This window comes from Scardinius erythrophthalmus (assembly GCF_964197995.2).
Source record: "Scardinius erythrophthalmus genome assembly, chromosome: 24".
Lineage (NCBI taxonomy): Eukaryota > Metazoa > Chordata > Actinopteri > Cypriniformes > Leuciscidae > Scardinius > Scardinius erythrophthalmus.
In genome coordinates, this window is record NC_138244.1 from 14,575,601 (window position 1) to 14,601,807 (window position 26,207).

Below are 26,207 nucleotides of genomic sequence, written 5' to 3' on the forward strand. Positions count from 1 at the left end.
GAAGACTGAGAATCTTTAATATTCATTGATGGGCTCTTAGCAAATGTCTGATTACTATACTCATTAGGTTTCTTCTTAATGAACACATTTGTCACTGGTGGAGGGCTTCAGGCGCAGCTGTGGTCTTAAAAAAGGCAGGAGCTGGATAATTGTCCTGAACTTTTATGCCATTAAAGAAATATCCACTGCAGTGTGCAAAACCTCCATGAATTTCTTATGGAATGTACCTCTTTTAAATATTAAATGGACATATGTTGTAAAAATAAAATGTATCCTTTTTGTTTTTGCATGGGTGATGTTGACAGGGCAAGTAGCTAAAACTTGAGCTAGTAAAAAAATTCAGAAACACTTTAGAATAAGGTTAATTAGTTAACATTAGTTAATGCATTAACTAGCGTAAACTAACAATGATCAATACATTTGTTACGGTTTTAGTTAATCTTTGTTAACGTTAGTTAATAAAAATACAGCTGTTCATTAAGTTAGTTCACAATGCATTACCTAATGTTAACAAATACAACCTCTGAATTTAATAATGTATTAAATTGAAATTAATATTAACTAAGATTATTAAATGCTGTAAAAGTATTGTTCATTCTTTGTTCATGCTAACTAAGGTAGTCAACTAACTTATTGTAAAGTGTTACCAAAAATTCTTATTGCTGAGCCTTTTTGTTATGTAAATACTATAATAAAAAATAAGAACATAATTTCCCCATCCTTACAAACATGTTTTCACTGCATTCAACATTCCCAGTCAAAATAATTAACAATGGTAAATACACAAAAATAACATTACATTTTATTTAACAAAAACCTAGGCTAAATATAATATTGCACGGTTTTAAAATGCAAACTGTGACATAGAAAATGTGACTGTTTTTTCTTTCTTTCTTGGAATAAGGATATCCTGAAATTTTTGGTGGCTTAAAGGGATAGTTCACCTAAAAATGTAAATTCTGTCATCATTTAAAGATGATATTTAGAAGAATATGGGTAATCAAACAGTTGATGAGCCATTTACTTTTTTCCCATAATATGGAAGTCAATGAGGCCCATCAACTGTATGGTTACTAACAGAATATCTTCAGAATATCTTTTGTGTTCAGCAGAAGAAAGAAATTCATACAGTTTTGGAACAACACGAGGGTGAGTAAATGATGACAGAATTTTCATTTTTGGGTGAACTATCCCTTTAAAGCAAACAAACTATTTCAGTATATCAGCCACTAGCCTCTGTCCTCAGTTTCTTCAGGATTTCCTCCTGGCTGATATCTGCAGTCACCTTGATAACCTTTTCTCTGGATTTTGAGCCCTATGATGCAATTGAAACCATATTAATAATGTCTCATTCTGCATAAATGTGCAGAAAACATTCAAATACACCATATGCTGACCTTATCTAATGATACTTGACTCTTCTTCAGCTCCAGGACTTTGGATAAATATCGCACCAGTTCCGCATTGGCCTCTCCGTCTGTCGGAGGAGCAGCAATGGCGACACCCACCGCCTCCTCGGACACATCTGCCACAAAAACAACAGTTGTGGTGCATGGACTCCTCAAAGATAAGCGCTATTTCTTTATTCATATATTTATGATACTCTACCGGTGATTGCGTTTTGTTTGGCCCCGGGTTTAGCATGTATTGTCATTGCAATTGTCCCGTCTTTAACTTTAGTTACCGGGCCTGGAGGTGTCTCTGGTGGTGGTTTGGGGTTACTTTTGCTCTAAATGGGAATACAGTTTTAACTTGTTACAAGATTAATCTCTTTAATTGACAGTCAGAAAATCATTGTAATACGTAAAGACAAAATTAAAGTCAACACTTGACTCATATTAAGGCCAAGAGCCATTTGTAAGGCTTGTAATCACTACAAATACATTAATATTCATGAAGAATCCATTGTAGTAACGTTATGTAATGAGCCCTACCGTCTTGTCCTTTTTAGGCATCGTGTTGTATTGCGAGGAAAGTGTGAGTTTCCGCGTCAAACGCGTCTGACTGCACGATGCTGAGGGGTGTACGAGTGGGAACAAAGATATTCGAACAAAACCGAGAATTTGGGAATGCATGAGCTAAAAGACATAATCTTGAGTGAGAGTGACCAGCATGAGTTTCTTGTGATGATAGCAGTTTGCCGGTCGCGCGCATGTCAACAACACATGCATATACGTTTAGAGCGTCAAATATGCGCGCTACATGCGCAGAACACTGTGCAGTCTTCTTGCTGCAATGTTTGACCAGATATTTCATCTGCTGGCATAAATTATATCAGTTTATGCCATCTGAGATTATATCATATATATATATACACACATACCAAAATAATTGAATTATACATTATATATTATACTCTTATACAAATATAATTACATAAATAATTAATATCAGTAGTAGTTTTTTGTTGTATTTTTAGATGTAGTAGTAGTAATAATAATGATAAAAATAAAATATTAAATATATTACAATAATTAATATAAGAGTATAGTTAAATAAATAACTGATATTAGTAGTAGTGATTTTATTTGTATCATTAACAATAATAAAAGTATTATTAAATAAGGAACTATTAGTGTTGATTTTATAAGCATTATTAATGTAATATAATAATATAAAAAATAAATTCTTATAATATATTAAATATATTGTAATGCATAACGATGGTTATTAGTAGGCCTGATTTTAATAATAATAAAATTAATGATGATGATGATTATTGTTGTTGTTGTTAATAATAATAATAATTCTGTAGTTGTTGTTTTGTTTCTTGTCTATTTTGTTCTCCTATTATTTACAAAGTATTCCTTTCCAGAGATCCCTCCTCCAAGATGCAGTTTAGTTCCTCCTATTTTCATCCAGCTAAAACCTGGCTGTTCACACTGAGACTGGCTCAAACACTTTGTCACTGTATGCACAGCTGTCAAAGAGACTCATCTTTGTCTCCAGGTGCTAGAAAAACACTCCATTTGGATTTCTCAACTCTAGTTGATTTTGCCTTTACCAAAGCACAAAGGGAAGTTTCAACATGGAGAACAGCTTAAGCCACGAAGCAGAGGAAAATCCCTATCTGTGGTAAGAACTGTTTTTAAATACAGAAATTATGTTTTAGATGCGTAAAGTTGGAGTATTTTCCATTCAGTTTAGCACTGAGTGCTTTAACTAATTCAAGTAAAATAGATTCTCTCATCAAGCACTCAGGCACAGCTTTGAGTTGAGCTGACAATTGATAACTGTGTCAGATGTTTCTCTTCGTGACTAGACTTGTCTTTACACGGACACGTTTGCTTTGATCCCAAGGTCTTCAGTGTATATTCACAAAATCCTGTGTGGGAATTATATATTAATGTAGTTTACTACTATGCCCAAAAACAAGCTGTCAAGAAAACACTTGCACTTCTAACTTTTTTTTTAATCCATACTGGAAATGAGACATATGCTTATAGAAACCCATGTGAGCACATAGTACAAAAAGTTTTTCAAGTTTTCAGAGAACACCGTCTCTCAGACGTAAATGGAGAAAGCGCTACGGAGGCCTGGATGGCAACAAACTGCTGGAGCCAAATAAGGAGGATGAGACAAGAGGTACAAAAACAAATTACTATAACAGTATGTCATTTAGATGCTGTGAACTTGGTGATTTCCACTGACATTGACCCGGGGTGTGGGCGTCACTTCAGCTCTGGGAAAGTGTTTATATTTATTTTGATCATGGATCATGAGTCACTGCCAAATCCCAAGTATTACCACTCTGCGACACAGGAAAACTCCAAGATCGGTCCAAGCTTCTGGAACTTGGCCAAATGAATGGGACAGTTTTGCAGATGTTTTCATTTAACCAGGGTTGTGGTCAACATCTGGGCCATAAAAATGTGCAAAGGCAGTGGGTGTGTTTTGGGGGAAAGTGATGTGGCAGACACTGAAAAAAAAAAAAAGTCACTGTTTGGATTTAAATTGGCAAATACTTAAGAGTCAATGTTTGGATTTCTAACATGTTATATGTTTGGCAATAGTTCTTCTAACTGGAGTGTGTAACCATGTAAGAAGCCATATTCCAGGATGACAATGTCAAGATTCATCAGGCTCAAATTGTGAAAGAATGGTTGGGAGGAAGCATGAAGAATCATTTTTACACATGACCAGACCTTAAATTCATTGAAAGTCTTTGGAATGTGCTGGAGGAGACTTTACAGAGTGCTTGACTGTCAATGCAAGAACTTGCCCAAAAATGGATACACCTCTTAATGGAAATAAATGTTGTGATGTTATTTCCATCAAGAGGTGCATCAATTTGGTCAAGCAGCTTTTTTAATTTTCATTTTAATCACTCAGTTGTCCTCGGAAAGCTAATGACTTCTAATGAATGAACTGATTTTATAAGTGCACTCAAACTTAGCTTGTTCTTTACTTAAACCACACAAGCAATTAATACAGCCATTTTACAAACAGTTTGAGTTTTTATATTCATTTCTACAGCATTTTCACAATACATATTGTTTCCTTACAGAAACTCATGTAGCAAAGGCTTGTGGCAAGGAGTAAAACTCCTTAGACTATTATGGAGCACATTCACATTGTTTTGTAAACCATATTTATGTTATGTGGGTTTCCTTTAAAAGAAACACAGTTGAGTTACTTTCTAGTTTCACCCTAAGGGGTGGAAGCACTGTCTGCATAACTTCGTCTGGCATGTACCACCCTAGCTGGGCACAAAATCAACTTCCTGAGGTGAGGGTGGCTGTAAGAGCCCTCAAAATGCTGTTGTTGCAAATAGCTTTTACATCATTTGTTAAAATTTCTGTGGCCATCCTGTACGTTTGTATGTTTATTAAAGGCATAGTTCACAAAAAAGAAAAGAAAATCACTGCTGTGACTGTCTTTCTTCTGCGTAACAAAAGAAGACATTTTGAACAATGTTTTAACTGTTGTCTATACAGTGAAAGTGAATGGGGTCCAAAACAACACTGTATCCCATTGACTTTTATTTTACTGATAAATATGTGTCTTGCACAAAAAAATAAAGTCATACAGGTTTGGAACACCATAAAGGAAAAATGATTTTCATTTTTGAGTGAACTATCCCTTTACGATTTATTGTTCTTTTGGATGGAAGATTCAGAGTAAAAATAGACAATTACATCCATCCCCTATCCACAGCACCATGGTTTCATATGTTTTAGCTTTCAAAGAGAGTTATTGTGTGGGATTTGCTGAGGTTTTGGACTGAGAGGACAACATAACACAAACAATGTCTTAAACTCGCAAGAAACCTGGTGTCCTAGATTCTAAAATAGCCTCATATACATTCTTTGCTGAGGCAATGCTTAGTGGTTTTCAACTCTGAAAATCCGTTTTAAATCTCGCACTCACAAATAAGCACTAATCTTTAAACCTCTCTCAAGATTCAGCAAAGGAGGATTTTTCTCATCCTGGGTTCTTATTCTTTTACCCCCCACTCATTCAGAGAATGGAGAGATGACAGATGCCCTCAGAAACAGGAACGCAGACCCTGTGAAGTTTACTGTGTCTAAGGTACGTGCTGAGACCTGTATTGCTCTCATAACCACACCCACACATAAACTATAAAACAAACTTGGAGGCGGAAACTATGACCAGCATTATTAAAAAGACTTAGGCCAGGGACATTTCAATACACCTGTGCTAATGTGCTGTGTTGCGGCTTTCTAAAATGAGACTCATTCAGCTGACGTTTGCAAAAGAGATTCCAGGTTCAAAGCTCAAATGGTATAATGTTGATTATTACAAAAAATAATTTTGACTCTTTTCCCTCCCTTTTTCTTTAAAAAAATAAAAAAGGGTTACATGTGAACTAATATATTTTAATGTCATTTCTATTGAAATTTGTATGTCACATAAATATTGTTACACATTTGTAATGATTTTGTAATTTAGAACATTTAAAAATATTTAACACTAGAAAACATTACAGTTAAAATTATAATCAAGTATTTCACATGTGCTTTAGTATGTTAGTCAGCACATCAAAATAAGTGTACTGCTTTAAAGCACAACAAAAACAATGATTTAAAAGGTACTTTAAAGTAAAACTTTTAATTTGACATTATTACAAAGTGCAGTTTTTGAAAGTGGGCTCTCTTTAAGTATACTTAAATTCCCTACTCTACTTTCATAAGTGCACTTCTGTTTTACAAGGGTTTTGTTTACATCGTGTGGCGTTAATATTGAAACAGTGAGCATTTTAATGTTTACAAAATGGCTCCATTCACTTCCATTGTAAGTGCCTCACTGCTAGCCATATTTCTGCTTCTTTCTTTTCGAATTAAGGACGATTTTTTTATGTGGTATTCAACATAATTCCACAAATGTGTTTGAATGAGCTTAACTTGTATTGAATCCTGAATATTCCCCTAATTCCAGTGTGCTTGACATTAAAGGCAACTTTCATGTGCTGCTTAGCGTAGCATGTCTGTACAAAGGCAAAAAGTTAGCATGTACCTCACCTGTAATAAAATCCCTGCCCTGTAGACGTTGTTACAGCTTGAGGCTAACATTTATTAGCTAGCATGCTGACATGAGAGAGTAATATGTTTCAATATGTTTCCCCGCAAACCTAAACACCTGCAATTAGTTAGACTTCAAAGACACGTCTGGCACCAGCATTATGTTGCATGTATTCCATCAGGCTTCGAAAGGTGTAAAACACTTAGATAAGCTAATTCGTCATTACATCTAGGCCACTATAAAAGCTACTTCTCGCTCAAGAAAAAATAATGCACACAAATGCAGACTGTTTGCCTGATGCTAATATAAAAGTCTATATATAGGCTAGTACATTTTTCCTATGCAGCCAAGCTCTCAATTCATGTTTTTTTATTTTATTTTTTATGTTACTAGGAAACAAAATCCGCAGGGAACATTCCACAATCTGTGCCAAGAAATACCTTTCCATCCCAGAGGCCAATCAATTACGTCTCTCCAGGCTCTACAGGTGAAAACGTACAATGAAACAATATGTGCTCTTATCTCCAGTGGCACACATGTCTGCCTCCTGTTAATTCCCTTTTGCTTTTATGTACCTTTGTACACTTGCTTTTTATGTACCTTTGTACACTTGCTTCCTTTTGTTGTAATTATTACAGCTCTCATGAAGCAGCAGTGTATTCAAATTTCTCAGACTTTCTGGTTACAGAATGTTTGTTCTACACTTATAACCTTTAAGTACTAAATATCTGCAATTAATTGGACATGCACTGCTTGACGTATGGACTCGGACGTAGTATTATTTTTTACAATTTTTTTTTAAAAACAATGGAAGGTTAAAGTTTGAAAATCTCTCAATGACTTTTAATTGACTTTGAAATAACATGTGGTATTCTAAAACAATGGTGCCATTGTTATATTTGCATGCTGAATTGTGATTGGTCTTCATTTATACATCTATTTGCATTATAAATTGTGACTGATTTCATCTGCCATACATATTTAATTGCTGCCTTCCCACTGCACAGTAGCTGGCTTACACACATTTAGTCTTAAAGGAACACTCCACCGTTTTTTGAAATAGGGCTTATTCACCTTCTTTCCTACATTTAGATAGGTGGGCATATGCATTTTTGTCTCAGTGCGTGCATTGTTTTAGTTTGACAGGGTCGGTGCTAGCTTAGCATAATGAATGGAATCCTTTGTTGCCAGCTAGCATGTCCCGAGTAAAAGTGATATAAAAAAAACAAAAACAAAAACACCTAATTACTTCTTGTGGCCTGCATATTCACAACAAGTACAAATAGCGATGCAGATTAACACTAGGCGATTTCCTATGCAGATATTGACTTGGAACTATATTAGGGGGAAGCACAGGCGAAGCACTGCTACTTGGGCGCAGAGATATCACGCCCAAGTAGCAGTGCTTCGCCTATGCTTCCCCCTAATATAGTCCTTAATATATAAGTCAATATCTGCCTAGGAAATCGCCTTGTGTTAATCTGCATCACTATTTGTACTTGTTGTGAATACGCAGGCCACAAGAAGTAATTAGGTTTTTTTTATTTTTTATATTACTTTTACTCAGGACATGCTAGCTGGCAACAAAGGATTCCATTCATTATGCTAAGCTAAGCTAGCGCCGACCCTGTCAAACTAAAACAATGCATGCACTGAGACAAAAATGCATTTGCCCACCTATCTAAATGTAGGAAAGAAAGTGAATAAGCCCTATTTCAAAAAACGGTGGACTGTTCCTTTAATCATGCAAATATCCTAATGTCTTTTAAATGACATATGACATTATATTACCAAAGCATAATTGCTTATATAAATATAAAAATGTATTATATTACGTAATAATATATAATATAATTTAAGCCATATTTTTTTTATTTTCTTTACGTAATATTTGGTGTACACTACCATTCAAAAGTGGGGGGTTTAATACTTTAAGAATGAATACATCAAGGAACAGTAAAGACATTTACAGGTTATTTTGACCTTCTATTCCTCAAATAATCCTGAAAGAAAAATGCATCCTGGTTTTAAACAAAAAAATCTTAAGCAGCACAACTGTTTTCAACATTGATAATAAGAAATGTTTTTTGAGCATGAAATCAGCATATTAGAATGATTTCTGAGGGATCATGTGACACTGAAGACTTAAGAGTAATTATGATAAAAAAATCAGCTTTTCATCACTGGAATAAATTTACATTTTAAATTATATTCTAATGGAGAATGGTCATTTAAAATTATAATACTATTTCACAATATTATTGTATATATGATCAAATTAATGCAACCTTGGTGAGCATAAGATAAAAAAAAAACACCCCACACTTTTGAACGGTACTGTACAGATAGTTGCCTAGCAAGTACTGCCTGGATTCATTTTTCCGCTCTAATAAAATTCCCATTCTTTTCCCTAGGCATGCCATCTTTTATAAGCAACGGGGGCACAAAACGGCAGGACAAACTTCAAGCTAGCCAAGCCTGGCAACACTTGGGCCGACCAGAGACCCATCAAGGTCATTTTAAGAAAAAAGTGTGAGTCTCAAAGCATTCGCTTAATATGCTTCACAAGCTACTAGCCATACAATATGTATATTGACTGACTATACACAACACATTGTTTTCCAAAAGGGCTGCTGATGTGCTCTTTGATAGTTTCGCCTCTGGGGGAAGAGTCAACTGCAGTCAGTTTTTTGAGGTACTTGAGAAGCAACATTATTATTGGGTAACATTCAAAAGTGCAGGATGTCATATCTGTCTGTACATCGACAGGCCCTGTGGAGCTCAGGAATCATCCGAACAGACCCGCGGATTAAAGACTGCTACAGCCTGATGCGGAAACTACAGGAAGCAGATGGAACTGTTGACAGGAACACTTTTCACAGGCCAGACAGAATAGACCAATAGTCAAATCATGTCAAAGAACATTCTAAATCTAAATCACCCCTAATCTTTTGTGCTGCTAATATGCCTTATTTCTGAACATCTTGCAGGTGCGTGACAGGCTTTGTGTCTTTCATCCTGAAGGCATTGCAGGGAAGATTTGTCATTCCAGATTTCTCTACCTTTGCAGAGGAAACGCAAAAGCTGTTTATTAAATGCAAACAACTGTCCCCTGTGAAGGTGCGTCCAATCCGTTTCCGCTGTTGTTTTTCTTTATATAACAGTCTGGTGTGCAAAGAAGACTTAAAGTGCACAGGTTATTTTCTAATGGATTTTGTCATGAAAAATATCACAATGTGACTCATATCCTGTGTATTTATGAACAGGAGAAAGAAGACGTAAGAGAGAGCAGCACAAAATGGGGCATTTCAATTTGTACTGTGGATGGGCAGAGGTATCATCACACAAAAGTCCAATTCAAATTATTTGAATATATATAATTGTTAGGAGCTGTGCAGGCTGTAGTAAGCGCACTATCGAGGAGGATAACAAAAGGAGATTCCACACCTAGGAGAATCACTGCTCAAGAAATAACTAAACACAACCACATTAACATTAACGATAGCGGATAAAGAAATGAAGGAAACACAGGGCTTAAATAGAAGGGAGAGTAATCAACTGAACAGAAACAGGTGCGTTACATAGAACTAATTAACAAATAAGGAAACCAAGGGAATACAGGCAAACCAGAACAGGGAAAACAGATCCAACACAATGAAACTAAACCAAAACAGACCATACATGTTACACACATATATATTCCCCCCAAAATATCACAGTTTTATATTAATATTAAGCAGCACAACTGTTTTCAACATTGATAATAATAAGAAATGTTTCTTGAGCACCAAAATCAGCATATTAGAATGATTTCTGAAGGGTCATGTGACACTGAAGACTGGAGTAATGATGCTGAAAATTCAGCTTTGCATCACAGGAATAAATTACATTTTAAAATATAAGAAAATAGACAACAGTTATTTTAAATTGTAATAATATTGTGCAATATTTCTGTTTTTAGTGTTTATTTTTTTTAGCAAATAAACACATCTTTGGTGAGCATAAAAGAACTTAAACTTAAACTTCTGAACAATATTGAATATATATATATATATATATATATATACATACATATATATATATATATAATTGAAGGTTCAGCTATAGTTCATTATATTATTTGTTATATAAATATATATTATATAAACAAATATATACAATTTCAACTATAAATCTTTTTTTAGTTTGCCTGTTGAAGTTTAAATGAGATGCTGTTGTTTTTGGACTCTAGACTTTCCTTAGGAGACTGGGCTGAACCTTGCATTCTGGGAGAGATATCCTGGCCTCTCACATACGGCCTCGCGGTGGACCAGCAAGGATCCGACTACGTGCACAGATTTGTTGGAATGGAGGAATATTCCAAATATGAGTCTCCATTTACCCTGACCAAGCAAGGTAAGTTCACTCAGTTCATTCCACATATTCCATTACCTTGATTTATGTCCAGTTCTGGATTCGAGAACAGTTTGATGTTAAGTTCATCATTATAGGTTTCATTGCAGTAAACTTGTTTACAGGTGTTCCTCATAGTCCGCTGGTTGAGACAGGAGCCATTATCTGCACTTCTTTATTACAGGTAACAACGTTGCTTGCTTATAAAAGTCCAAAAACGTACTTTTATTGACTGTTTTTGTCCTGAAACAGCTGGCAACCAGACAAGTCACTGATGAAGAAGAAAAGTACGAGTCTGTAAGCTTAACTTTTACATCAGCCAGCTACATGTAATAAAAAAACGCATAAAGCAATCTTTCAAGCAAACCATTCTCACGCAGGTTTTGAATATCATCAGAAGACTGTGCAACAAAGAGCATGCAAACCTAAACTGCACCAGGTAATTCTAAGAGAAATTGATTTTTTTCCTGTGCTGTTTTCTGTTTATTTGTTGGTGTTAATTTCAACTGTCAGCATTGCCATTGCAGTTATCAAACCTTGCGAAAAGACATCATCCGTCTCCACGCTCTTTCATTTTACTTGCAAGAGAAGAAAGTAAGTGCTGGATAATTCCTCGTACGATCAATTTTGTTTCTACATCGCAAAACTCATCTGTTTTTAATAACTAAACCATGCATTCCAGTGCTTTCCGGAAGGTGTGGGGATTAATTCTACACTGGATTTACTGTTACAGGTATTCAGATTGACATATATTCTTGAAAAGGAAGACTACATGATTACATTTTAATTTTGCATATATCTTAGTGTTTATCGACAGAAGTCACCTGCGAGTCCGGCGCGGCACTGGCCGCAACCCTAGCTAATGGAGGACTGTGCCCTCTGTCAGGTGACCAAGTGATGTCCCCCCACGCCGTCCGCAGTGCACTTTCCATGATGCAGGTGGCTGGAATGAACGATTATTCCAGAACATTTCATTTCAGGGTGAGTTTGTGACTAAGCTGATATATAATGAGTCATATTTGTGTGATATATTGCATCAGCTCGGTTTCATTTCCACCCAAATACAGTTTAAATTTACTCCCACATTTCTAAGAGACTAGTTCAAGTAATTAAATTTGCTTACACTTTCATCTAATTAAACTAATTAACTAATTAAAACGGCCCCAACCCAGCCACATTAATTAGCAATAATGGTAACAATGGTCAGTAATGAACATCAGTGGAGGTGTCCATGAATTAATCAATGTCTGTAAGAATTATGTATTCCCCTACTGCCCTCTAATGGAGACAACCCAAATTGCTTTATATTGTCACTTTAGGGTTAGTTCTCACAAAAATCACCCTCAAGCCATCCTAGGTGTATATGACTTTCGTCTTTATGCCAAACACAATTGGAGTTGTATTAAATAATATCCTGGCTCTTCCAAGCTTTATGATGGCAGTCACAGTGAATGGTACCATTTTTCTGAAGCCCAAAAAAAGCGCATCCATCCATCTTAAAAGTAATCCTTATGGCTCCAGGGGGTTAATAATAATCAATATCATCCTGCAATTCAGACATCTGTGCCTGCCAAGTCCAGTCAGTCTGGCGTTGTGCTGATCGTGGTTCCTGGAGTTCTGGGACTCATGTGCTGGTCACCTGGGCTGGACTGCAATGGAAATTCCTGGAGGGGTGTCCATTTCTGCGAGGTAAGGTACATTTTTATGAAGTAAGCTTGTTTAGTGAGATTTTATGTGAATGTAAAACATCTTGTTTAATATTTCCTGCTGTTTTGTTTTTCCTTTTTTTGTTTTTTATTCTTATTGTATTTACGCAACTCTTGTATTTTTGCAACTCTGTTTTTGCCATTAAGGCATTAAAAAGTTACATTACCACTACTGTATTAATATAAAATTAGACCCTTTTGGAGTTTTGTGGCATTTAAGGGCCGTACACACCGGGACGAATATCGGCGCGCGTTATTCGCCAGCGTTTTTCAACGCGTTTTTTGTGTTCACACCCAAGCGATTTTCGCTGACGATGAGCCGAGTGAACATGCAAATTCATTCCCTGACATTAGATGGCGCTTAATGTAAAACAGAAACCACTCCAACAGTTCTCTTTTATTAAGATGTTTGTAGTCGCTGTCGCGTTTGTCACAGTTCTTTATGTTCCGACACCAACGAGACCAGCAGCTCTACAATCATCTTGCCTTGCATCTTCCTCGTCTTATTTCTTCCCGGCAGTGTTTAGACGCTACTTGGCGTATATCTTCTTCGCCGTTACGTATGTGTGCTCGGCAAGACCGTTTTGTGTTTGAGCGCCCCCAAGTTGTGTAACTTAAAAAGTTTACTTCAGAAGCTCCAGACACGTGAGTAAAAGCGCCAATCTCATTGGTCGGATAGTTTTTGACGCGGCGCGTCAAACCAAAAAAAACGAACCCGAGGCGTTTTAAAAAAAATGACGCTTTTACGCGTGGCGTTTTTCGCATCGGTGTGCACACTCACATTGGCGCCCTTTGTTTAGTCACGAGGCGTTAAACGTCGGCGAATATCGCGTGCGAAATTCGTCCCGGTGTGTACAGGCCTTGAAGGGCCGTACACACCGGGACGAATATCGGCGCGCATTATTCGCCAGCGTTTTTCAACTCGTTTTTTGTGTTCACACCCAAGCGATTTTTGCTGACGATGAGCCGAGTGAACATGCAAATTCATTCCCTGACATTAGATTAGGGCTGTGTATTGGCAAGAATCTGGCGATACGATACGTATCACGATACATGGGTCACGATTCAATATATTGCAATATATTTCGATACTGTGCATAAGGCGATATATTGGGATTTTTTTAAAGTAAAATATATTAAAAATATTTAAAAAAAGACATGATGTGCATAAAAGTCAAAGAAGTTTACTTTAGGTAAACAATTCAGTACACAGAAAATCAAACTGCCAGTTTGGGATTGTGGTTCACAGGTTCTTAGTGAGCAAAATTTTATATGCTCAAGTAGGCCATAATAAAAGAAAATAGGTACATGGCCCGTCACAATACAAAACAACAACGTGAACTGGACGAAAATGAATGAAAGTGGATGAAAGTGAACAAAATGAATGTGTCATATTGAAATCAAGTTTTATGTGATAAAAGATTTTAAAAGAACTGGACGCGCGAATGAGGCGAACCGCGCCGCGCTAAACGCCTCGTGCCGCAGGACCTCCAGACGCGCGTAAACGCGTCTTTGCATTGACTTAACATTGAAATCACTCGCGGCAGATGCTCTATTCGCGCGTTTGGTGTGAACGATGCACGCGATTAGCCTACATTTAGAAATAGACCAGCTTTGTTTCCAAATGCACCAAGCAAAGATATCCTTTCAGTTGTATAAACTTTTATAAAACCAGCCAATATAATCACAATAAACACATCCAAAATGAAATATTTAACATATAGGCTATATAACAACTGCACAACGTCTAATTTGTAAACAAAATGATTTCCGCATTAAATCCAGCATAAACTCCGGCACAATTTGCATATGTTTAAACTCTCAAGACAGACGTCACATCCCAAACCTCACAGCAATTGGCTGCCGACTGCGTTTTTCGCTTGATATTTGTAAAGGAACTGCCCAACTTTTTGACGCTCTCGGTCGCTCTCAAAGCTTTCTCCGGTCCGCTGTCAATCATAAAATGTCCAGTGGACACGCACCGTGCTGGCGGTCTTACCATGAATATTTTTGGACGTAAAAAAAAAAAAAATCGATACTGCGTTTTTGAAAATCGATACAGTATTGCAAAATAAAATATCGCGATACTCAAGTGTATCGATTTTTTCTTACACCCCTACATTAGATGGCGCTTAATACCACTCCATAACAGTTCTCTTTTATCAAGATTTTTGTAGTCGCTGTCGCGTTTGTCATATAGTTCTTTGTGTTCCGACAACAACGAGACCAGCAGCTCTACATTCATCTTGCCTTGCATCTTCCTCGTCTTATTTCTTACCGGCAGTGTAGACGCTACTCGGCGTATATCTTCTTCGTCGTTACGTATGTGTGCTCGGCATGACCGTTTTGTGTTTGAGTGCCCCCAAGTTGTGTTTTACTGTAACTTCAGAAGCTCCAGACACGTGAGCAAAAGCGCCAATCTCATTGGTCGGATAGTTTTTGACGCGGCGCGTCAAACCAAAAAAACGAACCCGAGGCGTTTTTTAAAAAATGACGCTTTTACGTGTGCCGTTTTTCGCATCGGTGTGCACACTCACATTGGCGCCCTTTGTTTAGTCACAAGGCGTTAAACGTCGGCGAATATCGCGCGTGAAATTCGTCCTGGTGTGAACAGGCCTTTAGTCTATGTTTGTTTGCTTTTATGTTTATCTAAATACTAGTGTACTGCTAAATTCTAATGAAATTAACTTTTAGCAGATATATGAATTTACAATGTTGTTTTTCTCAGACCAAAGATTTTGATGACTCATCCTGCACTATAAATGTATTCTCTTATAATGCCTCTCCCACTAATACCATAGCCTCTGACTAGCCCTCTGACAAACTAAGCCTATTGTCTATTGAAAAAAGGGTCTGGTCTTGAGAAATTGGCAATTATTTATTGTCTGTTTTGTCAAAGGAGCTGGTTTCAACCTTCCAGCTGCACAGTTTTGACATCAGGACTCCCCTCAGACAGGTGCTGTGTTACAGACAGTGGAAGGTGGAGTCAGAGGTCTGGTTAATTGTTTTTATTTTTAGCTTACAGAATTTTCTTTCAATCATTTATGTCAATTATTGACACTGTTGGGGGATATGGTGGTAAATAAATATATTGCTTTCTTGAAATACAGGGATACCAAATCATGAATGTACTCTTAGCTGCTTACAGAGGGGACATGGTGTCTCTGCGAAGGTAGGATCACCAAGATATGATATGGAGTTGCAGGGGGATCTCACAAAACCTGTCAGATAGTATACACACACACACAAATGTCACTATAGCCAAAATTTATATTTGAATTAAGTTTGTTAATGGTGAACTATATAAAAAACCAAGAGTTGATTCATCTTTCATAGGTACCTTCTGTCAGGAGCAGATGTGAATGCTGTGGATTATGATGGCCGGTCAGCGCTGCATGTCGCGGCTTCTGAGGGCCGTCTGGATGTCATCAAGTTCCTGGTGGAGAACGCAGGTGCAAACTGCACACTCAAGGACAGGTAACTTTGTGAAAGTCGTGCAGGATATGACTATTATCACACGTCACAGCATTTACCAGCCAACAGGACTAATCTATGCTGTGTCGATGATCTCAGGTGGGGTAACAACGCATTACAGGAGGCCATGAGATGCAATCAAGACCCTGCCATCCAGTGTCTGAAGAAATACACAGATTATGAAGAGATTAAATACTAATAACTCATTGGGTGCATTAATTTAGAATTGATATTTACATTTGAGATACACATGCAGATATATATTATATTTAGAATGAAGAGGAGGTTATAAAGAGCAGCAAAGGCTTGGATGGAAAAGTCTGTATTTTGCTGGCAACAGTCCCAGATAAACTCTCACTGCTTATAAGGAATTATTGAAACTGAAACCTTGTTTTCCCAATAAATTCTGCAGCAGCATGTGTTTACTGATTCAACACTCAAACATTATACATCTGCACAAATTTCAGCGTCATCATATTTTTGCTGTAACTTGGATAAACAATTGAACACACAGTTTAACTGTGTTAAGGGTATGTTCCTAAATGGTTGGGGCAAGCTGTCACTTGTTTTATCAATGTTGAAAATAGTTGTGCTTTTGATTGTTTGCGTTGATATAATGCATCCTTGCTGAATAAAAGTATGCATTTACTGTATTTATTTTCCCTTTTCTTTTTATTTTGCTTTCCCCAAACTTTTAAATGGTAGTGCATCAGTTTTCACAGAAATATTAAGCAGAAAAATAATAATAATATGAAATCAACATATTAGAATGATTTCTAAGGGATCATGTGACACTGAAGACTGCTGTTTAAAATTTCAATTTTGCCACTATGGGAATAAATGACATCTTGAAATATATATTTTTACAATATTACTTTATTACTGTATTTTTGATCAAATAAATGCAGCCTTGGAGAGCATAAGAGACTAACATTTTTTTGAATAGTAGTGTATTTTATAAATCTTTACAATTTAATAATTATTTTGGTAACACTTTACAATAAGGTTTCATTAGTTAACTACATTAGTTAACAGACTAATAATAATTAACTACTTTTGCAACATTTATTAATCTTCGTTAATGTCAACATATACTTATACATTATTAAAATCAAAAGTTGTATTTGTTAACATTAGTTAATGCACTGTGAACTAACATGAACAAACAACGAACAGTTGTATTTTTATTAACTAACGTCAGAGATGAACAAATACAGAAACAAATGTATTGATCATGGTTATTTAATGTTAGCTAATATATTAACTGATGTTAACAAATGAAATATTTTCTACCAAAACTGTTTTTGTAATTACTGTTAAGGCTACACTGTGTTGTTTTATGACCACATGCCCATTATCCAATAACTAAATTGTAGTCAATTTCTGCCTGATACAGAAATTGCCTTTGAACAAAACCCATCTTGAGAAAAATTTACTGGAGTAAAGAGTGTGAAAACTCTTCCCTATAGGCTAGTTATTTATGGAAACTTTTAGAATATAAGTCCTCATGTAGGCTAACACTGCCCCTACATCTTCAAAACAGTCCTCTGTATCACCTTCTAGTGAAATTCCTGCAGTAGACAGACACATGTAACCGATGAGTGACCTCTAGGACTGTCATAGTTGCAGGATCTCAGTACAGCCCCACCAATGAAATCTGGGCAATGTCCCAAGGTGCAAAATCACAGTACAGGCTACATTGCGACGGACGGAAGAGGGTGGAGAGCAATGTGGACTCACGGGCAGAGATAGTAGCATATCCTACAGACTGAACCATCCCGACACGTTTGTTCATGTGAAATATTTGAGGACGTACGCGGATAAGAATGTCAGTGGCAGGATTGAAGAAACAGTTTCACAAAGCAAGTCAGGTAATACGAAGCTTTTGTGCGACGATGCAAACAAGATTTATTTCAGTGATCGAGTCATTAAAAAAAGTGATACAGCCTTGACGACTTTGTTAACGGCGCTTTAAATCGCGCCTTTAAAGAGTTTGAACACTTTTGTGACATGCTGAGTTTGTTGACTGCGTGATTAGTGTAATAGCAATGCCCGAATCGTTAACCAATTGTTCTTTTGAGTCGGCTCTATTTAATGAATCAGTCGAACTGCTTCACTAGCGAGTCTGACTGAATCGATTCGGTGGTTCTTGACTGAACAACTCGTTTCATTGGACTGGATCGAGAACAGCAATTTTACACTTAAAACGTACGAAAATATTTTATGTTTACGACAGACACATAAAAATAGAGCTGCATTTTATTAAAACGTGCAAAATGTTTTAGAGAAGTTAATAATGTAAGTTTTATTTAGGTTGTAAATGATTTTTTTTTTCCTGAACTGAATCATGGCAGCAACGATCTAACCTGAGATATATTTTAAAAGTATAATGAACTACACCCATAAAATGATGTATGTCGTTAACGATGTGATGTGCCTTGAACCATGCGATGACGTAATTACCTCACGACATAAAGAATCGCCGAATCCGTTTTGAACCGATTCCTTGAAACGATGCATTCGAAGGAACCGATTCTCGAACATTAATAGGACTTTTCCTCACTTCATTGCAATCTTTCTCTGTTCATCACATCTAGGCTGTAGCCAACCGTGCGTGACCTCACGGCCCAGTTAATGATGAATTGTCTTAGTGTTCACAACCACCTCACAAACATGCACTATTAAAATATAAAGGGCATTAGATTATATGTAAAATGTAAATGTTTAAATTCAGTAGTTCCACACTAGAACTGTGCTTCTCCCAACTTATTTAATCAAACATGTCCTTCTCACTTTGTGTTGGTGAATTATTGTTAATGCAGAGGTTTGAGGACTGAGTGTGCTAATATGAAAACTTGTGAGAAACAAGCCATGGGTGTTGTCTGGTATCTTGGATCCAAAGTCCACTTACTATCTGCTATTGTTTTTGTTCATATTGAGTTCATTGTGGATAATAAAATCTACTGGAATTTATAATAAAGCCTGATCATTCACTCCTGGAGTTTTTGTTTGCAGTATTAGGGACGGTTTCTGGGTAGCCAACTCAAGCCACCAAAGTATGTTTTCCAAGGTCACATTCTTTCGATTCGCTCATGGTGATCTGAATTCTCTTATTGTTTTGGATTCATTAGCCAAACGACTGACCTTCATAAACATTTTTGCTTATGAACCACAGGAAACAGATGCTCAGTCCTCATCACAATGTTAAAAACGGAAAAGCTTGCGGATTTCCTGGTTTTGTTTTGAAATGTTGTTGACATTGGATTGTGCTGTTATTGGATCAGCCACTCTTTATCATATCATTGTGTAAAGATTGCTATTAAACTATAAATGTAATAATAAACCAACTCTTTCTGTAGTGTCCTTTAATTTCATCTTATATGTTATAAAGACTATTATGTGCTGAAATAGTAACTACTCATGATATTAAGGACATTACAGAAAGAGTAGTGACTAGTTAAACACATAATAGTCTTCATAACATAGAAGTTATGAAAAGCTATTATGTGTCAAAATTGTGAAAAAAGTGAAATGTTCATCTGATTAACTGAGTCCAAACACATATCTTAACTCACTGCATAAACCTTTTTAGTTAAGCCCACTCAACAAATAAGTAATATTAGTTTTTCCCCCTCTTTGGTTATCCTTACAGTTGCTAAAGGAAAAGATCAATGGAGTTGAAGGAACAAAACTGGACGAGGAATTCCTCAACATGGAAAGGGTATAAATATCAAGCCCAGCAAAATAAAGAAGATAGTTTATTTAAAATATTCAAAAATCTGTATGCATAAAAACACTTTTTTTTCTTTGTCTATTTTATTGATTGCTTTATTGTAGAAAACTGATATTACCCACAAAATGATTCTTGACCTTGTTCCAAAAACTATAGGATATCTTCAGCCAAACCCAGGTATTTAATATTAAAGGTTATTATTTTTAAGGTTTATTCAGTGTTTTCTTTTATTATGTTGCTGATTCTCCTTTTTTTGTTCTTCAAGCATACAGAGCAAAGCTCAGCATGCTCAACACGGTGTCCAGAATGCGCGGGCAGGTGAAGGCTGTGGGCTATCCACAGACAGAGGGCATTCTGGGAGATTGCATGTTGCACTATGGCAATGAGCTTGGAGCTGAGTCTGGTTTTGGTATGTTTGCACAATAATGAAGCACAATTATGTTGTTTACTGCTTTAAAATGTCAAAATATCAGTTTTGAGTTTGGCTACGATTGTAGGTTATGCTCTGTTTGAAATGGGAGAGGCGATGAAACAAGTAGCGCAGGCAAGAGACAGCATGGATGCGCGAGTGAAACGAAACTTTATTGATCCTCTGCAGTCCCTGCAGCACAAAGAGCTGAAGGAAATTGAGGTCAGTCCTAAATATATATATCATTTTGATGATAAATTTGGATGCTTCAATTTACTAATGCTCAGATTATCTGTCCTTTTCCAGATGCATTTAATCCACAGCATGCAAGCATTCGTGTAATGTTGTGATTGTGTGACTTTAAATGCATTCTGAGCATTTGAAGTGAAAATAGTATGCATTTTCATTGTGAATGAAGACATAACCATAGCTTTCCTTCTTTTTCTGGCGTCAGTATCATCTGAGGAAACTTGAAGGCCGCCGTCTAGATTTTGATTACAAGAAGAGACGTAAAGGAAAGATTTCAGACTCTGAAATGAAGAAAGCACTCGAGAAGTTTGAAGAATCCAAAGAACTGGCTGAGAGAAGCATGTTTAATCTCCTAGAGAGAGATGTAAGTTAGCATATGTATAAATACACCCATGACCAAAAGTGTTACAGTGACATAAATTTTGTGTGTGCAAAGTTTGTTGCAAAAAGCTCATCCTGTTTGTTTTACAAAAGCGTTTTATAGTTATTGTGGGATTGCACAAATAAAAGTAGGCCCTTTACAGTTTAGAATGACGTATTACTAAATTGATCGTTTGACATTTTTGTTTTAGGTACAACGGATGCAACACCTCTCAGGTCTTTTAGGAGCAGTAATAGACTACCACCGCCAGTCATGCCAGATTCTAGAAAATCTCAGGAGCAATTTGCAGAGCAGGTTAGAATCATGATTAGTCCATAGACGTCAGAGTCCCTGTACTAACCTTGGTTTCATTTAATATGCCCTCTTATTTTCCCCCTGTATATAGGATAACAGATGCAAGCAATAAGCCCAAAAGGGAATTTGCATCTAAATCAGTTGCGAGCACAGTGTGCTACACGGATATTTATGGACTTTCCGCCTGCTCGTCAGGACAGTCATCAGGTGTGGTAATAGGTTATTTGATTGTGTTAAACATGAACTGTTTAACTCTTTCTGAATGCTCTGCAAGCTGAAATACTGTATTATGTACCACAGATACTGCGATCACTGAAGCTTTGAGTGAAAAATGCAAGTAATTTTAAATGTGATACACAAACTCTCACTCTTTTTTTATAGGTAGTTGGAGGTACCCCAGCAAGTTTTGCTGCTAATGTCTTTCCATCTTACTTTAACAGATGACCCGGTTGTGGTTCACCATCCTGGGAAAGTCAACATAAACCCTCAAACAACAGACATGCCAACCAGAAACAGTGAGTAAGATCATTTTGCCTCCAGAAAATGTCTAAAAGCAGCTGCATTGTATACAGGGCATTCAAAAGTTTGAAGTCAGTAAGATTTTTTTTAATGAAATTAATACTTTTATTCAGCAAGGATGCATTAAATTGATCAACCATGACAGTTAAGACATTTATTGTGTTACAAAAGAATAAATGCTGTTCTTTTGAACTTTCTTTTCATCAAATAATCCTGAAAACGGGTTTCAACATTGATAATAATAAGAAATGTTTCTTGAGCAGCAAATCAGCATATTAGAATGACCTCTATAGGATCATGTGACACTGAATATTCAGCTTTGCAAATAAACATCTTAAAATATATTCAAATAGAAATCAGTTAATTTAAAATTGTAATAATATTTCACAGTATTGCTGTTTTACTGTATTTTGATTAAATAAATGCAGCGTTTGAGAGCATAAGATACATATTTTTACTTTACTTACATACTTTATTTAACAGTTTTTAGAGGTTTAAATATTGATTTGCAATGTGGTCTTTGGCTTTAATTTGCTATATATTAATATAATAGTATATTAGTAACATATAAGTATATTAATATAATAGTAACATTTCAATAAAGAAGGAAACTTACATATTTGTACTAAACATTAGAATGTGTTTAGTTTTCAATTTTTGCTGTAAAGTGACCTTGAGACAGAAGCTGTGTAAATAAAGCTTATTTTGATGTGTGCTAGATGATAGCGCTCCCCCCTTGGATCAGCCTTGCTGTCGGGCACTTTACAGTTTCCAGACTGAAAACCAGGGAGAGCTGGACTTTAAGGAGGGTGACATCATCATTCTGACCAGCCAGATTGACGAGAACTGGTATGAGGGTATGATCAGAGGGGAGTCTGGCTTATTTCCCATAAACTACGTCAAAGTCCTTGTACCTCTGCCACAATGACGGTGGGAAAGCACTGCATCTGGACAACATGAACTTTTCAAGCTTTTGGAGATTAAAGAATAATGTGTCAAGCACTTCTGAGCCCTGTATATTTATCTGTATGATCACTATGCAAAGTCATTTACCCTGCCTTGTATTCCTTATTTGATGATTTTGTTTTATGAATCTCAAGATGTTAAATAAATCTGCTGCTATATTAAAGTCTTAAATTTCCTTTATACTATAGCCTATGTGCACTATGAATGTTGATCCTTCTCAGGAGCGAATATTTCTATCTTTATTTGTCCTAAATAAAGATAGAAATAAATTCCAATGTGCACTGAACTGCATTACAATCTGCTAGCTGAAATATCCAGTGTTTTCACTATGAAAATGAATGTAAATCAAATAGTAAAATAACTTATGTTTGCTTGCTATTTAAGAGTACTACAAATATTTGAACGAATATTCCTTCTCAGACGTGTTTATTAAAGGTCCCGTTGCATGCGATTCCATGTTTCAAACTTTAGTTAGTGTGTAATGTTGCTGTTAGAGCATAAATAATATCTGTAAAATTATAAAGCTCAAAGTTCAATGCCAAGCGAGATATTTTATTTAACAGAAGTTGACTACAAAAAACGTCTCGATTGGACTACACCCCTCTACATCCTGCATTAGTGACATCACCAGAACCGTTTCTTGACTAACCTCCGCCCACAGGAATGCTCCCTCAACTCTACTGGCTACTTGCGCACTTCTTATAACTTAGGCTACTGTGTTTACTCAGCTCTTACGGTGATTTTCTGAAGTAAAACTGACGCTTCATCTTTTGTGTGATGTACAATAAACTTTATTAAACTCATCAGTACATGTTTGATCATCATTCAGACAGCAGACTTGTAGGCTATTAATAAATAATGGATACATAGCCTACAAGCAGATGACAAATACGTTATAATAACCGTAATTAAACTACTAAACCATACCTGTTTCATCTCTATACAGCACTCTGACTCTGTAGGCATTATTGTCTGACTCGAAATGAACGCCGTTACTGAGAGTTTCTGATATTATCATCATTCCGTGAGATGAATTTTTCCTGACAGACTGAGCACGAGCTCATGAAGCTCCGCCCCCTGTGTCGTCCAGCAGCAGCTCATTTGCATTTAAAGGGGACACTCTGAAACGGCTCGTTTTTCTGAGCCCCAAAAAATGTCAATTTAAACATGCTGTAAAAAATTATCTGTTGGGTATTTTGAGCTCAAACTTCACATACACACTCTGGGGACATCAGAGACTTATTTTACATCTTGTGAAAAGGGGCATAGAACGGGACCTTTAAAGCAAACTTTGCCACAGAAACGCTAGTTGCCCTCCCCACACTAGCGTTGCTGTAATTCCGAATGTTTGCCTGTTTTGAGCCCAGCTGCGCGCCGTAGTGGCGGTTCCTTACTGGAGCCACGGATGTTCAAACTCTGTTGATATGAAAAAGTTTTACTTTCAAATAAAAGGATACATTTACTCAATCACCGTGGATGTATTGTGAAGTGTTTACCAGCATAGCGTTCAAATTTTCCACACTTTTTATAGTCTAAACCAAGGGTAAGTAGCTAGCTGTTGCTAATCAGCTGATGAATGCAGAAACTATTAGCACAACAACACGAACAACCACAAATAAGTGCGAATTGGAGAGTAAAAGACATTTAACGAGCGTAACTGGTTTATTCTAAATGTTTATCGTCAGAATTAGCTGTTAAAGTCACTTTTATGTAACTGAATCTGATTCTTTAAAGTTAAAGAAGATTGACATGAACTAGCTGCTATGCTTGTTGTTGGCTAACTTGCATAGAATGTAGGCAGAGTCATTGAGGATATTTTAAGATTAGTTTTGGCACAATTCAGATTATAAATAATAACCCCGTCTAAGAATAACACCATCCCCTGGTTTCACAGACAAGGCTTAAGTCGAGTCTCAGACTTAAATGCATGTTTGAGTAGTTTCAACTGAAAGCAACTTGCACTGATATATCTTAAAATATGTCAATACCATTACTTTGTCTCAAGATGCACACCAGTAATGTTTTTTTCTAAGGCATGTTTATAAAAGCTACTCAAATGTCCTAATTGAACTAAGCCTAATCCTGGCTTAAACTAAAACCTGTCTCATAAATGAATGTACAGATAATTTGTTGTCTGTACAAATAAAGTGTAATCTTTTAGTGTGTTGCTAATCATAAAAAGTAACAAAATTGCTTTAACAGCACTTTAAAGTGCAGCTTTAGTTATTTTGAACTATTTTTCCTGTACTGTTTTTTATTGAAGTGAAGCATCTATTATTTATGTCAAACCTAGTGTTGATAGTGTTGTGCACCTGACAGCTGTCCCATCTTTTTTTTCTCCTGGCAGCCGTCGCTATGGAGGACGTCACGCGGCTGGTGTCGTCAGGTGACTGTCTGAAGATCTGGGACTCGAACTCCATGACGGTGGTGGAGCAGTTCAACCCTCACAGTGCCACACATCCAGTGGCTCAAGTGTGCTGGAGCAGCAGCAGTATCCTCTCTCATTGTGAAATCACTCTTTTTTCAGCATCACTCGCATGTCCCACAGTAATGCCAGTATGCTTAAGACATGATAATGTGTGTAGCATCTTTTAGAAGAGATATTCGCTTTGGTTTACCAAGTGAAGTGTGCAAGTTGACTCAGAATTGCCCGGTATGCCATAGGTTGGACCAAGTGTTTTCAAACTGTGGTATGGGGAAAAGTTTAAAGAAAAACAATGTAAAAATAAATACAAATTTATAATAAAAATTGTTAAATAAATGATACAATTATATTAAAGTCACCATAAAATCAAATCGACAATTATTATTTTTCATTGAATATTGCAGTATGTATTATAAATGATTTGTCCGTGCACATCATTCTTTTTTTTAAATGCATGTTCCCTTGGAATCTCTTCTCTGATGACGAGAGTGAGACAATCTGTCACTCACATGAGATCACAGCCGTAGCAAATGACAATCCAATCAATTCCCCATGGACAAAATCAAGTCCCGTCCTACATTTTGTCTTGTTCAAGAAGCCGTTTCACTCGGATATATGTGACAATAGGGAAGTAAAGGCTCGCAACTTCTATTTCATGTCGACATTTAAAAAAAAAAGAGAGAAAGAAAAAAAAGATATTAAAATTGTTAAAACACATCAATAATTGGAATAAAATAAATATAAAAATTAGATATAATAAAAAAACAGTACAGTACTAGTAGAAAAGAATGCTTAATGTAACAATAGAAACTTGATATTTTTTAAATAACATTTTAAATTGGTATAGTATTGTATACCAATTTAAATGAGTCAAAGTTAGGTCTTTATACACTAAAATATATAGCTGCCTTTTAAACTTTAGGCTGGGGATGCATGAGGATGATCATATTTTTGCATTTGTGGCATCTAATAGATTAAAAACACCTCGTTTGGAGAAACATGGTGCATAAGTATTAATAACAGAGCATTTAGTATTCTTATTATTTCATAGATGAAAGTGCTTTGCCTTGACAGTGTTCAGATCAGTACCTGGTCAGTGCCAGCAGTATAGGGGACAAGCTGGTGGTTTCCAGTCTCAAGTCGTCGCCAGTTCCAGTGATGGAGCTGGGTGAAGG

The 26,207-nt window shown here is 36.4% G+C and overlaps 4 protein-coding genes across 7 annotated transcripts in view; 3 read left to right on the top strand and 1 right to left on the bottom strand.

Annotated features, from left to right (window-relative positions):
• Nucleotides 1-2,212, bottom strand: cUnh15orf40 (chromosome Un C15orf40 homolog). Its single transcript, XM_081356564.1, has 4 exons — nucleotides 1,935-2,212; nucleotides 1,609-1,729; nucleotides 1,398-1,525; nucleotides 1-1,315 (listed from the first exon to the last, which is right to left on the bottom strand). The coding sequence occupies exons 1-4, from the start codon at nucleotides 2,073-2,075 to the stop codon at nucleotides 1,223-1,225; spliced, it is 483 nt and encodes a 160-aa protein (XP_081212690.1). The 5' UTR covers nucleotides 2,076-2,212; the 3' UTR covers nucleotides 1-1,222.
• Nucleotides 2,213-2,666: 454 nt separating this feature from the next.
• glsl (glutaminase like) lies at nucleotides 2,667-16,974 on the top strand. Of its 2 annotated transcripts, none has more exons than XM_081356566.1 (21): nucleotides 2,667-3,075; nucleotides 3,485-3,585; nucleotides 5,465-5,532; nucleotides 6,877-6,970; nucleotides 8,898-9,015; nucleotides 9,112-9,178; nucleotides 9,253-9,365; nucleotides 9,474-9,603; nucleotides 9,750-9,817; nucleotides 10,715-10,878; nucleotides 11,001-11,059; nucleotides 11,128-11,172; nucleotides 11,256-11,314; nucleotides 11,403-11,469; nucleotides 11,558-11,608; nucleotides 11,680-11,856; nucleotides 12,433-12,564; nucleotides 15,481-15,573; nucleotides 15,692-15,753; nucleotides 15,918-16,058; nucleotides 16,155-16,974. In XM_081356566.1, the coding sequence occupies exons 1-21, from the start codon at nucleotides 3,029-3,031 to the stop codon at nucleotides 16,252-16,254; spliced, it is 1,956 nt and encodes a 651-aa protein (XP_081212692.1). In that variant the 5' UTR covers nucleotides 2,667-3,028; the 3' UTR covers nucleotides 16,255-16,974. The 2 variants fall into 2 exon arrangements, with proteins under 2 accessions (XP_081212692.1, XP_081212691.1); XM_081356565.1 differs by having other exon boundaries at nucleotides 2,895-3,075; nucleotides 3,476-3,585.
• A 667-nt stretch (nucleotides 16,975-17,641) lies between these two features.
• sh3gl3b (SH3-domain GRB2-like 3b) lies at nucleotides 17,642-24,076 on the top strand. 3 transcript variants are annotated; one of them, XM_081356569.1, is made up of 11 exons: nucleotides 17,642-17,926; nucleotides 19,708-19,776; nucleotides 19,893-19,965; nucleotides 20,054-20,197; nucleotides 20,286-20,419; nucleotides 20,652-20,810; nucleotides 21,019-21,122; nucleotides 21,214-21,329; nucleotides 21,423-21,455; nucleotides 21,563-21,637; nucleotides 22,361-24,076. In XM_081356569.1, the coding sequence occupies exons 1-11, from the start codon at nucleotides 17,882-17,884 to the stop codon at nucleotides 22,567-22,569; spliced, it is 1,161 nt and encodes a 386-aa protein (XP_081212695.1). In that variant the 5' UTR covers nucleotides 17,642-17,881; the 3' UTR covers nucleotides 22,570-24,076. The 3 variants fall into 3 exon arrangements, with proteins under 3 accessions (XP_081212695.1, XP_081212696.1, XP_081212697.1); XM_081356571.1 differs by having other exon boundaries at nucleotides 17,740-17,926; nucleotides 19,945-19,965; nucleotides 22,361-23,409; XM_081356570.1 differs by lacking the exon at nucleotides 21,423-21,455 and having other exon boundaries at nucleotides 17,675-17,926; nucleotides 22,361-23,415.
• The window catches only part of nedd1 (NEDD1 gamma-tubulin ring complex targeting factor), a 7,241-nt gene continuing 5,014 nt past the window's right edge, over nucleotides 23,981-26,207 (top strand). Inside the window, exons 1-3 of the mRNA XM_081355849.1 lie at nucleotides 23,981-24,150; nucleotides 24,955-25,098; nucleotides 26,114-26,207. Coding sequence (XP_081211975.1) covers nucleotides 24,963-25,098; nucleotides 26,114-26,207 — 230 coding nt within the window. The 5' untranslated portion in view covers nucleotides 23,981-24,150; nucleotides 24,955-24,962. The remainder of the gene's footprint in view (nucleotides 24,151-24,954; nucleotides 25,099-26,113) is intronic.